Raw genomic sequence first — 11942 nt, forward strand, 5'->3', positions numbered from 1 at the left:
ATTCTTGGGTTTGTTTTTTTGTTTTTGAGGAGACAGCTTATTAATTTATCTATGTATTTTGTTTATCCCGCCTTTATTTTTATAAATAACTCAAGGTGAAGAACGTACCCAACACTCCCTCTTCTTGCTATTTTCCTCCTAACAACCCTGTAAGGTAGGTTGGGCTGAGAGTGAGGGACTGGCCCAAAGTTCCCCAGCCAGCTTTCATGCCTATCACTATCTCCTTTTTGCTAGGCTAGTGCCTTAACTACTAGACCAAACTGCCTCTTAGAAATCACGCTTAGAAGTCTTTAGAACTGGAGCATAAGGTGCCTTCCTTGCTTTTTCACCCAGTCTTCTACTTTTTTCCCCTCCCTTTTTGTCTGTTCCTTAATGCCAAAAAAGGATTTAAACTAAAGCAAGCAGCGAAGATAATCTTGGTGGGGTTTTTTTTTAATTCCACTGATCAGAAATAAGCATAGCAGAGATTTCAACAGAGGCTTGCTTTATTTCACAAGCCTCCAACAATATGGCAACGTCACAGACTCTATTTGATTCCCTTACCTCCCAACATTTTAGATAGCTCGAGTGAATCTACAATGGATGTCCTCACCTAAAAACATAGACTTCCAGAACAAGGAAAACCTTATATACAAAGGAATGGATAGAGACAAGGAGTAACAATGAGTAAAAGGCCACACAGCCCAGATAAATATTATATGACACCGCCACCATCCCGCAACTTTTAAGATTATATCTGATAAGGAAACAGAGAGATCTGATTTCAGAGTTTTTGCAAACTTTTTCAGAGGATTGCAATTCCTTTCAAGGAAATTTTAAAGTCTAGCAAAATCTGTCCTGTAACGGGGATGCGCTGTCCAATATATTTTTCTTATGCTTAATCCCAACAGCACAATAGAGAGCTGAACTTCCAGCCTGTAAAATAGCGAGTGAACCATTCTGCAGGAATTAGGAACATCCTGTCATGCAGAAGAGCAGGATAAAAAAAAAAAACCTCAGGTAAAAGAGAAAAGGTCTTCAAAGTCAGCATTGTGTCGTTTTTGCTAGTTGAAATCCCTTTTAGCAGTCAATGTAAGCTCTTGACATTTGCAAAATCTGGCGTCTTTCTAACAGAATACTCCAATCAATTTGACATTTGCAGTAAATGTGACTGTAAATATGATGTGAAAAGGGAAGAAGGTGTGTTAATGCACTGAGTTTTGTCGTGGTTCTTTCTCAAGAGTGAAAACTAGCTTCCCATCATTGCTATCTGCAATTGCATTGATGCATGACCGAATGTGTGCAGCTGGGGCCCCTGCGCACACCTGCAACATATCGCGTGTCCCACCTGAAGCAATGTAAACATCGCCAGCTAAAAATGAATCCTTCAGGGAAACCGGTCCAAAGATTGCCTCAGCAGCTGAACTGGAGTGTGTGTGTGCACAAGGGGAACTGGGAACCCTATTCTTCCCCCTGGTAACCTTTCAGAAGAAACCCCCCCCACACCCGTTTAGCCATCAGGGCGGGGCAAAGTACGCCACAGAGTGGCCAGGAAAAGCGGGCAGCGCAGACTCAGCTGCATGGCCTCGCAGGCATCCCCCTCCGGACACACAACTTTCACGCACATCTGGGCCTCTCGTCCGCCTTCGGCGTCGCGGAAAGGCTGCGTCACATCGAAGCGGATGCCACAGGCCTCCGCGTTCAGCAGCCGGGTGTCTCGTCTCTTGGACCGAGGTTGCAAGAGAGGGTTGGGCCAAGTTGGAGCAGTGAGGAGGAGGCGGAGAGGGAACGGCTGGCTCTGGCCCAGAGGCTGCTCCAGGTTCAGCAGGACAAAAGCTTTGGTGAGACGGACGCCACTCTGGCAACGGAGATGAAGCATCCAGCAGAATTCGTGATCTGGCCCTGTGGAGAGAAGAAGGTAGTATGATTTTAAACCACACAGGATCACTTAGGGGAGATGGGTGGAGGGCAGGGGAGGAGAGAAGAGGATAAGAAAGCAAAGAGAAACAAGAAAAGGAAGAGAAGGGAAGGAAGAATGGGAGGGAGGGAGGACTGAGAGAGAGGAAAGGAAAGGGAAAAAGAAAAGGTAACAAGGAAAAGAAATAGCATATAAAATAAAGTGTAAATTATAGACTATAAAATATAAATTAAAAAAACAAAACACCCAGCCTTCCTTTCCCAGCTGTTCTAACTCTTAACTTCAAAATCTGGCTGGCATTTAGAACCAACTGTTCATCATACCCCTTTTAAAAATCGCAGATCCCACCCTCCACCCCGCTGCCAAATTACAACACTGGATTGAACAGAGTGGCCGAAAGGATAAACATGCTTCGATTTACTTCACAATCTTTACAACCTGCCTCATTCCTAGCCGACTTTAATCTAGAAGCTCTAATTGCAGAGACAGTTGGACTAAAACGGCCATCGGTTTTAAGCAGAAGGGACATAACCCCCGATTTCAAGATGCACACACCCAGGAACTCAAGGCCTTGGGAACGGCCCGACAGCTGTTCCACAGCTGCCAGCGCTCCAGGGCGGAGTCTCCAAGCCCATCCCCTGCTTCAGTCTGATTGGCTGCAGAGCTGGCATCCAGTAGGAGCCTGGCACCCGTCCCAGGGCCCTCCCGCTCACCTTGCCTTCCTTCGTTCAGCTTCAGCGACGTTGTCATGCTCTTGAACTCGCCAGCCACCAGCATTGCCATGAAGGCTTCGTAGGCGTGGGAAGTGCAGCGCACCATGCAGCTGCTAAATCTGGGCTGCACCGGGAGCTCTCCTTCCTGCGAAGACGCAGGGCTGTCATCGGGAGGGCAAAGCGCCGTCTGCCCACCGGTTAGAGCCTCCGTCGCCAGCTCCTGACCTCCGACATAGCCCAGAACAGCCGTGCCCAGGATGAAGACAACGATCAGCCCAGAATGACCCATTGCAAGCTTTCGGGACAGAAACGAGCATGTCGAGGGAAAGAGCTGCGGGCAGGCTGAGGGGGCTGGATCTCAGCACCACAACAGGCCTGAACCTGTTGTCCCAGCCTGCCTAGATTCCTTTGGCCCCCGCCAGCTGCTGGGTGGGTGCCCAGAGCGGCAGCTGCCAACAGCTTTGGAATGCCAGGCGCCAGAGGGGGAGGGAGAAAAGACCGCTGAGGGCATGGCCAAGTTATATAAGTAGTAGTTCGCGATGGACATTCAAGTCCGGCGGAAGAAAAAAAAAAACCCACCAGCTTCGTCCCACCATTTTGTGCACGTTGGGACAGGATGCAGCGGCAGCCACAGGTGGCTGCAACAGAGATGGCAGAGGTGGGGTTTTGTTCCCCCACCTGCCCTCTGGGGCCCGTTTTCTTCACCCATCCTTTGCAGGAACGAGGAATTATAACCCTTCCAACATCCCCAGTCACGTGATCCAAATTCAAGATGTCTTGGCAACTGGCATGTACTTAGGACAGTTGCAAGCGTCTTGGTTGGTCATGTGACCCCTTTTGCGATTTTCCCACAAGCCAGATTCATTTGTCTCTAACTTAGCAAATGCAACGATTCACTTTAACAACTGCAGTTGAGAGGTTGGAAAATGGGGCAAAATTCAACTTAAAACAGTGCTTGGCTGCAAGATGGGCAGCATACAAATTGAATGAGGGCCTGCTTGACCTCTTGCCTCCACCAAATGACCTTCTCAGAGCACTGCAGCTTATCGGTTAGGCCAGGGGTCTTCAAACTTGGCCCTTTGATGACTTGTGGACTTCATGAAGAATGCTGGGAGTTGAAGTCCACAAGTCACAAAAGGGCCAAGTATGAAGACCCCTGCGTTAGGTCCTCACTGTCCCTTTCCCAAAGCCAACCTTAGTTCTCGTTTTGTGAGACACGGTCATTGGACCCCTTGAACTAGGCCAGGGGCAGGCAACCTTGGCTCTTTTATGACTCATGGAATTCAACTCCCAGAATTCCTGAGCCAGCCTAACCCTTTCAAGCTCAGCCCACCTCACAGGATTGTTGTGGGGGAAAAGGGGAAGGAATATTAGCTAAGCATTACCCAATTAGATAAGCACCATCTGATCAAACTCCCCCATCCATCCATCCATCCCCAAGTTAGTCAGGAAAATAAACCAACTCCAGCATTTTTTTCAAACCAGTGCATTTATTAATAGTAGCAATTTTGTACACATGTAAAAGAAATTTACCATATACAGAACTGATTGCCGATACATGATTTCTGACATGTACCAAGCTGCCACCTTTCCACGAATTGAAAAACAAAGTTTTTTTTCCAACTTCCAGTTTCTAAGTACCAGCAAACTCTTTTTAGTTATGTAAGGTTGGGTTTTGTTATTTTTTTAAAAAAAGAGAACCCCAAAACACACATCTCTGCAGGGGTTTTTCTTCCTCCAGCCAGTCTTAAATTTCAGATACTCCAGGAATTTAAAGGCAGAAAGATATTGCCAGGATCCATTTCAGCTTTTCATTATTCCACCAAAAAAACACAAAAATTCTTCTTGATTCGAAAACATGTGGACAAGCTAGTGTCTTCTTTTCAACACATCTCCACGATTACCATTTCAGCCTGCCTTTATGGAAACAGAAGACAGATCAAAAATTGAGAAGCTGCTGAAATAACCTGTAACCTCAAGGGACAAGCCTCAATGAAAACAAATAGGCTTTTTGGTGTATGAAGAACTTAACTAGGGGGGGATATCACCAGAAGCCAAGAACAACAGAATTGGAAGGGACGTTGGAGGTTTTCTAGCCTGCTGGCTCAGGCAGATCTTAGACATTTCCAGACAAATGCTGTCCAATCTTTTTAAAAACCTCCACAACTTCTGAAGTCCTTGCGCTGCTTGTTCTCACTGACAGGAAATTCCTTAGTTCTAGATTGCTTCTTTGTCCTTGATTAGTTGCTTCTTGTCCTGCCCTTCAGGGGCTTTTGGAGAATAAGTTGAGCCCTTCCTTCTGTGTGGCAGCCCTCAAATATTGGAACAATGTTGTCCTGTCACTCCTAGCCCTCCTTTTCATTAGACGCACTCTTGTCCATCTGAGAAATTGAGACACTACTACGTGTTCTTTACAGCTTCAAAAGCAATTATTACTGATTAGCATGCTTCGTGTTATAAATGGACTCTTTCACTCTTGAAATGGGAATTAACGGAAGGTTTCATGCTGCAGAGAGGTGCAGCAAAAGAGCCAGGAGGCATTAAATTGGGAGCTTAAGAAAATAGTGATATGCCTTAAATGGGAGCTTTTAAGAAAATAGTGCAAAATGTAAAGAAGGAAGGCAAGCGATAAAGTCCCAGACTGACGCAGAAGAGAGCTGGCTTTGGGCAATCAGAGGGACCACTCAGTCACAGATTATCAGACTGGGGCGGTAGAGATCTCATCATTTTGGGAGCCAGCCCTGGCAGGCATCAGGAAAAAAAAAACACCCCACAAAAATCTGGCTTGCACACCACAATTGCCCCAAGCCAAAACAAACCAGACTGTGGTTTAGCCAGAGATATAAATCCCAACGGATTTGATCCCTCGCTGCTAACGTTATCTCGACTACAGCTTTCTTGATTAGTCTTCCACTTACAACTGGGGTGAAAAAGGTCATAAAACGTTTACATTTAAAAAAAAGGTCGTAAAATGATTACAGGTAGCCCTCCACTTACAACAAACTAAACCCAACGTTTCTGTTGCTAAGTGAGGCAGTTAAGTGAATTTCTGAAATGGGGAAAAACCCTGCTTAACTGCCTCGCTTAGCGACAGAAATTTTGGACCGCGTTGTGGGTCTAAGTTAAGGGCTACCTGCATAGTCAGGAAAATCCACTCACCAATATTTGAGTTGTTCCTGGCAAGTTATTTTCTGCAGAAAGAAAGAAAGAAAGAAAGAAAGAAAGAAAGAAAGAAAGAAAGAAAGAAAGAAAGAAAGAAAGAAAGAAAGAAAGAAAGAAAGAAAGAGCAACATGTTTACCCAAACATCAACAAATCCATAAAATTGCAAGGAAAACTGGTCAGGAATCCAACTTATAACGCCCCTACCATCTGCAGTTTTTCAGGCAGTTCCTGACGTTTCATTTTGTTCAAAGTGAGCTAGTTGTATTCATCATCAAAACTGCAAACTGGGAAGGAGAAGAATGCCCATTTATAGGTTTAAAAAAAAATCAATTCTACACGGAGAATTGTTGCTTTAGGATTCTTTATTTAACTATCAAGAATTAATTTGTCCTGGCAGGAAGGCAGGCTGATTTAGCAGCCCCAGCTTGATATAGTGAGGTGTAACATGTCAGTTTGAGCTGGGTTGGATCCTGTTCATAGATCATTTGTAAACCATAGTGAAAGACGGAGTATATTTGGTGAATCAAATAAATATCCAAAGTTATTTTAAACAAAACAAAAAATGTCACCTCTAAAGTGCCATTTTCCCTCCGTTTTGCTGTAAAATGCCTAGAGTAGCCTCACAGAAAGATCGGCAGCAAATACTTTTAACCAGTTAATTTTATTTAAGTTCCAAGCCACAGGATGTCTTGCCGGCCTAGGAACTCCACCAAGGCTGGGAGTATGACTACCACCCATTTCTAACTATGAAAATAGTCACTGAGTGGGCCAGATTTGACCCACAGTCCTTATCTATGGTTTAAAGCTATCTTGAAGTGTTTCTTACCGGATCATTCTCCATCCTGCAGGACCAGCTTTTCCATTCTGTAGGAAACAATATTATCATGAACATGTCAATACACCAGCCAGGTAAAATTCTGCTCATTATTAATCAGGTAATACAAGCCTGTTGCAGAGCCTTCACATTTAATTCAGCACCAGTCTCAAGGTATGGAAATCCCCCCTAGCTATCTAGCTATTAAATATACAGGCTACAAAACAGGGTGTCCAATTTTGACAACCTTAAGATCTATGAACTACCATTCCCAACTTAACCTTAATATCTATGGACTATAATTCCTAACTTGACAACTAGATCTGTGGATTTCAACTCCCAACTTAGCAACCTGAAGATTGGTGGACTTCAGGTCCACAAGCCTTATTGGATACCCCTACTTTAAAAAGACTCAAGAAAGCAGGGCAGGGGCAAATATCTCTCTCCCCCCCACTCCAGACTGGCCAGGTTCCAGCTGATGCTCAGATTCCGATTCTCAACAGCGACAATTCAGCCGAACGAGATTCCAACACAATTTCATCATGTCAGAAGGAACCAAGCCAGGCGACCAAATTAATTTTGAATTAAGCACCAGGATACTTACTTTGATGACGCAAGGAGAGACAATCTTCAGGGTCCTTCAAGATTCATTTCCACTTTAGAAGCTGTCGAAAGAAAAGAAATCAGATCAAAAAGCAGGAACCTGGGTTCTCAAGAGCAATTCTTGGGAGATGAGAAGGGTTCAGATGCTTGGTCCACATCAGACAGCTTCTTCTGAAGCAGACCATCCTCTTTTCCGTCTGGTGGCACCAGTGGGTTCAACCTTTGCAGGTTCTGGTGCCAGTCAGACAGTAAGACGTGAGGTGCTTTCATCACTGGGACCATAAGCTGTGGATTTTAATAGCCACCCATCTTTTATTTATTTTATTTTCCTGCCTGAGCAGGGATTTGGACTAGAAGACCTCTCCAACTGTTATTCTACTCTATTTTCTTTTTATTCTATTTTCTATTCAACTTTATTGTTCTATTCTACTCTTCATTGTTCTATTCTACATTGCTCTATTCTACCCATTATTCTATTCTATTCGTCTCTATTCTAGTCTATTCCTAAAAATTATATGGCACATCTTACCCGGAGGGGACTCTAATGGCTTACAATCATAAAAACAAGATAAAACATTTTTTATTTAAAGTGAAGCAGGATTCACTTAACCATGTGATCCACTGGTCGTTGGACCTGTAAAGACAAAACTCATTCTTCAAATAAGGACTCACCTTTTCTCTAAAGTGGATCCATCGTCTGTAAGATAGAAAGTAAAACCAAATTAGTAGAAGGAAAGCCAGAAAAACATTTGTGTGATTAAGATGTGTGGCCGATCAGGGCTTTGGTAACTCAATTGCCATTTGACTAAAAAGTCGTCCAACAACAGAAGTCATCCTTTCGAGCGCCAAAGTCACAAACACATCTCCCAATTGTCCCACAGCCTTCAAAATTCACCTCTAATAGCTCCACAGTGCATCTTAACCATTGGCGGATCCTTGCAGGTTCACGCGCCCTGCAAAAAAAAAAAAGAAACAAAGAATTCTAGAGTTTATACGTTTTCTCTCCAAGCTGAATGCCTAAAAAACAGGATCTTGTGTGTTCTCAGACAGTTAACTGAGCATCACCCATCATCAGATATATGCTTGTCTGTTTTAGGCACATCACGGAACACAGGAAGGAGACTAAGGGTCTTTGGTAACTAATAATCCAGATTTTTTTCCCCTGCCTTTTGAAGACTGCAAACAAGCAGCCAATTAGAAAACAAATAACAGGTAGCCTTAATTGTACTGAAAAAAAGGACTTAATGACGCATTTTTCACACTTCTGCTGATCGAAGTTCAGATGTTTGGCAACTAGCTCGTATTTATAAAACGGGGGCAAAACCTCTCCATACAAAGAATAAAACTGCTTTAAAAGTGATTTTTTTGAACAGAGATTCTGTCCTTTTTTAGTACACTTACCTGTCACGCAGAGACATCCGTGCTGCTTGCAGCTGCAAAAGAAGCCACAGGGAAAATGAATATATTTTCTGCCACCTGAACCTCACAAAGCCCATTTTTATTAGACATAGTTCTGGAATACAGTTGGTCAATTTTCTATTTTGAGCGCTACTCAGACTTGTGCCATTTTCTCCACTGACAGATCAGAAAGAGAGAGTTCGTGGATCTCATCATGGTAGCTTTTCCTGGCTGAGGAATTCTGGGAATTGAAGTCCACAAGTCATAAAAGGGCCAAGTTTGAAGACCCCTGACCTAGAGTAATTCTAGATACTGAGATGGGCTACGTACAAATTAAATATATTCCACCCCAAGCTAACTGTTACTTTGACTTTTCAATTTACTTATTAAATCTATTCTTTCTCATGTCTTTTATTGCAGCAAACGGCGGCCTGCAGAACAGCTGGCTTTGTACAGTCTTTGTCTATTTTTTTAAAAAAATGAAATTTAAAAACCAAGCGTGTTCTATTAAAAAAAAAAAGCCCATCTTACCTGGAATGCTGAGCTGCAGAATTCCATCGACCCAAACTGTAGAGAAAAGCAGAAGCTAATTAGAAATACAGTTTAACCTTGGTTAAGTCGAAGTTTTTACCAAGTGGTATGGCGACTGGCGTCTTTTCAGAAAATGAAAATATCCTCACAGCACAGTTCAGAACAGGTCTGTGTTAAATTTCATCACCAAAAGACACCGTTTTGCAAAAATAGCCCCCTTGGAAGAGGCTTAAAAATTATTTATTTTTTTGTTATTTACAATTTTTAATTTTAAATAAAAAATTACCCTCTCCAGCACTTTTTTAAAGCAATGGCAAACACACATCATCTTAAGAGGTATTTGCAAAAAACCAAATATATATAAATTAAGCGTCCCCTCCATCCCGAACTCTGGGTAGTTTGCCTGTTTTAAATTGCATTTTCCTCTTTCCTCTCCAGGAAAAAAAATCTTATAAAAGATATGCATAATATATACATTTTATCTATGCTTAAAATATTGATTAAAGAGCCGGGCTCGCATGCAATCCCGCGCAGCATTTCAACTTCCCCCCCCCATGCATACTTTTTTTTTTTTTTTTGCAGAGATCCTATTTGCTGCATGCATCGATTCCTCCCTTCCCCCGGACCGGGATCTTTTTCGATCTAGTGGATCCCAATTGTGCCTAAATGGGGAAGAGGGGATCGTTTGAAAGAATTGAAGCGAGTTGGTCTGGAGCTGATATTCCCACCGGCCGAGGATGGCGACGGATTAAGAACAACGCACCTTCTACGAGTCAGCCACAGATTCATCTAAAAAGAAAAAGAAACTGGCGGCAAAAGAGTTAAATACTCGAGAGCCGCGGGGCACGCTGGGAAATGCTCCGCCTTCTCCAATAGAGAATCTCTTTAGGGCGTGGATCTTCGCGAAGGGTTGTGGGTAGGTTTGAATATAGAGATACTAAAAAGGGAAGACATGTATTTTACATTTGTTCTATGCGAAGAGTCGGCGTGTCATTCTCACAACTCCCTGCTATTAGGTGTAGCAAAAGAGAAGGCGACATTCAGACTTTGAACAAATCTTTTTTTTATTTTTTTAGCAATAACTGCCGTCCTCAATAGGATATAGTAAACTTACATTTGACCAAACGGTGGATTGCAAGCCAAAGGTTCTTCTACAATTTCATATCTCTATGATACAAATCGAGGGGAGGCAAAATGGGCGCGAAAAGCAGGAGCAGTGCGCAAGCGCGATAAGAGGAAAGGCCCGAAAGGGCGCGCATGCGTAACGTAAAGATGGTTGCCGGACCTGGTAAAGAATCGGATTTGTACTTCCTGGACTGCGAGACGAGACCTCCTCCAAACCACAGTATCCCTAAGCATGTACAAAGTGCTCCTAAGTATATGCATAAAAGCTTTCGGCCATTTGACGGATCTATCTGATTGCAATGCTCGTTTTTAAAAGAGTCACTGTTCCACCAATTTTTATTGCCATATTTGTCTCATTGCGCTAATTCTCTATTTAATAAAACTTAATAAAACTTCATAAATTGTTGCAAGGGTCACTTAGCGTAACTGAAGTGCCATAGATGAGATCAGAAAGAGGGATAAGAGGCTCTTGGGGGTCAATGACCTTGATGTTTTTTTTGCAGATGTTTCATGATCCAACTAGGGAAAGAAAGTGCTAGAAAGGAGTGGGGTTTGTTGCATGTGCCCTTTCTAGCACTGATATTACTAAGTTGGGTAATAAAACATCTACAAAACAAAAAACAAAAAAAAACAAAGCTCAGAGAGCATCAAAGACCCCCTCATTTCAATCCTGAGCTACTAATATTTAGATAGATAGATAGATAGATAGACAGAGATAGATTGACAGAGATGATAGATATATATTGAGATACATAGAAACAGATAGACATAGTGAGAAAATATAGATAACAGATTGAGATACATAGAAACAGATAGAGATACATATAGTGAGAAATATAAAGTTAATAGATTATTGAGATACAGAAACAGATAGAGATGATAGATATATATTGAGATACATAGAAACAGATAGACATAGTGAGAAAATATAGATAACAGACTGAGATACATAGAAACAGATACATATAGTGAGAAATATAGAGCTAATAGATTATTGAGATACAGAAACAGACAGACAGATAATGAGTGATAGACAAGACAGATGATAGATGGATGCTAAAGAGATAGATAAAATAGATGACAGATATAGATATATTCCCTCAGACTGATGATGTTATTAAGCCTGGTAATAAAACATTGGCAAGAAAACAGTTTGATCCCAAGTTACATACAACTGGATACTGGTCTTCTTTACACATAACTCCCCTCTATGCGGTTGAGGTTTGATCATCAGACAGTTTGTAAACATACAAAGAACTATACACTTTATATTTTCTTTTTCATCATGTTCTTTCCATTCTTTTATTATTATTTTTTTTAATTTCTTCTTCTGAACTTTAAATGTGTAAAACTAGCATTCAATAAAATTATTTTGAAAGAAAAAAAAAGGCATTAGCTTTGTTGTTTTTTGGTTGATGTTTCATTATCCAACTAGGCAATATCAGTGCTATAAAGGGCTTATGCAATAAAGCCCATTCCTTTCTAGCACTGGTGATGCTCCCTAGTTGAGTCAAGACAAAAGCCCACGGTGGAGTTCATTAAATCAACAATCCTAGTGTGGTATCGTGGGTGGATCAACTTCAAGAACTCAAAACACAAAGGAAACCGGTTTCAATTTTTCTCCCCATTCCTTTTATTTTCACCAACAGCCAAAAATGGGGAAAAAATCGAAACACAGAATTCTGCCATGGTCTAAAC

At 42.2% G+C, this 11942-nt stretch overlaps 1 protein-coding gene, 1 long non-coding RNA gene and 5 other non-coding genes across 8 annotated transcripts; all 7 read right to left on the reverse strand.

Annotated features, from left to right (window-relative positions):
- Nucleotides 1-13: 13 nt before the first annotated feature.
- On the reverse strand, nt 14-3435 carry LOC120317065. The gene is made up of 2 exons (XM_039363334.1): nt 2611-3435; nt 14-1881 (listed from the first exon to the last, which is right to left on the reverse strand). Exons 1-2 carry the CDS (start codon nt 2897-2899, stop codon nt 1490-1492), a joined length of 681 nt encoding a protein of 226 aa, XP_039219268.1. The 5' UTR covers nt 2900-3435; the 3' UTR covers nt 14-1489.
- A 645-nt stretch (nt 3436-4080) lies between these two features.
- Nucleotides 4081-9942, reverse strand: LOC120317066. Of its 2 annotated transcripts, XR_005559127.1 has the most exons (10): nt 9883-9928; nt 9682-9781; nt 9120-9155; nt 8592-8623; nt 8086-8143; nt 7863-7887; nt 7192-7252; nt 6600-6637; nt 5770-5801; nt 4081-4527 (listed from the first exon to the last, which is right to left on the reverse strand). It is a non-coding gene; the product is annotated as an uncharacterized LOC120317066 (long non-coding RNA). The 2 variants fall into 2 exon arrangements; XR_005559126.1 differs by lacking the exon at nt 9682-9781 and having other exon boundaries at nt 9883-9942.
- Nucleotides 5277-5343, reverse strand: LOC120317235. The gene has a single exon (XR_005559161.1). It is a non-coding gene; the product is annotated as a small nucleolar RNA SNORD31 (small nucleolar RNA).
- Nucleotides 5986-6050, reverse strand: LOC120317240. Its single transcript, XR_005559166.1, has one exon. It is a non-coding gene; the product is annotated as a small nucleolar RNA SNORD29 (small nucleolar RNA).
- LOC120317242 lies at nt 7065-7135 on the reverse strand. The gene has a single exon (XR_005559168.1). It is a non-coding gene; the product is annotated as a small nucleolar RNA SNORD30 (small nucleolar RNA).
- On the reverse strand, nt 7341-7468 carry LOC120317236. Its single transcript, XR_005559162.1, has one exon. It is a non-coding gene; the product is annotated as a small nucleolar RNA SNORD22 (small nucleolar RNA).
- On the reverse strand, nt 8738-8809 carry LOC120317241. The gene has a single exon (XR_005559167.1). It is a non-coding gene; the product is annotated as a small nucleolar RNA SNORD26 (small nucleolar RNA).
- Nucleotides 9943-11942: the final 2000 nt, after the last annotated feature.

This window comes from Crotalus tigris, unplaced genomic scaffold, assembly GCF_016545835.1.
Source record: "Crotalus tigris isolate CLP2741 ecotype Arizona unplaced genomic scaffold, ASM1654583v1 scf7180000019553.37968852642:3898890, whole genome shotgun sequence".
In the NCBI taxonomy this organism is placed as follows: Eukaryota; Metazoa; Chordata; class Lepidosauria; order Squamata; family Viperidae; genus Crotalus; species Crotalus tigris.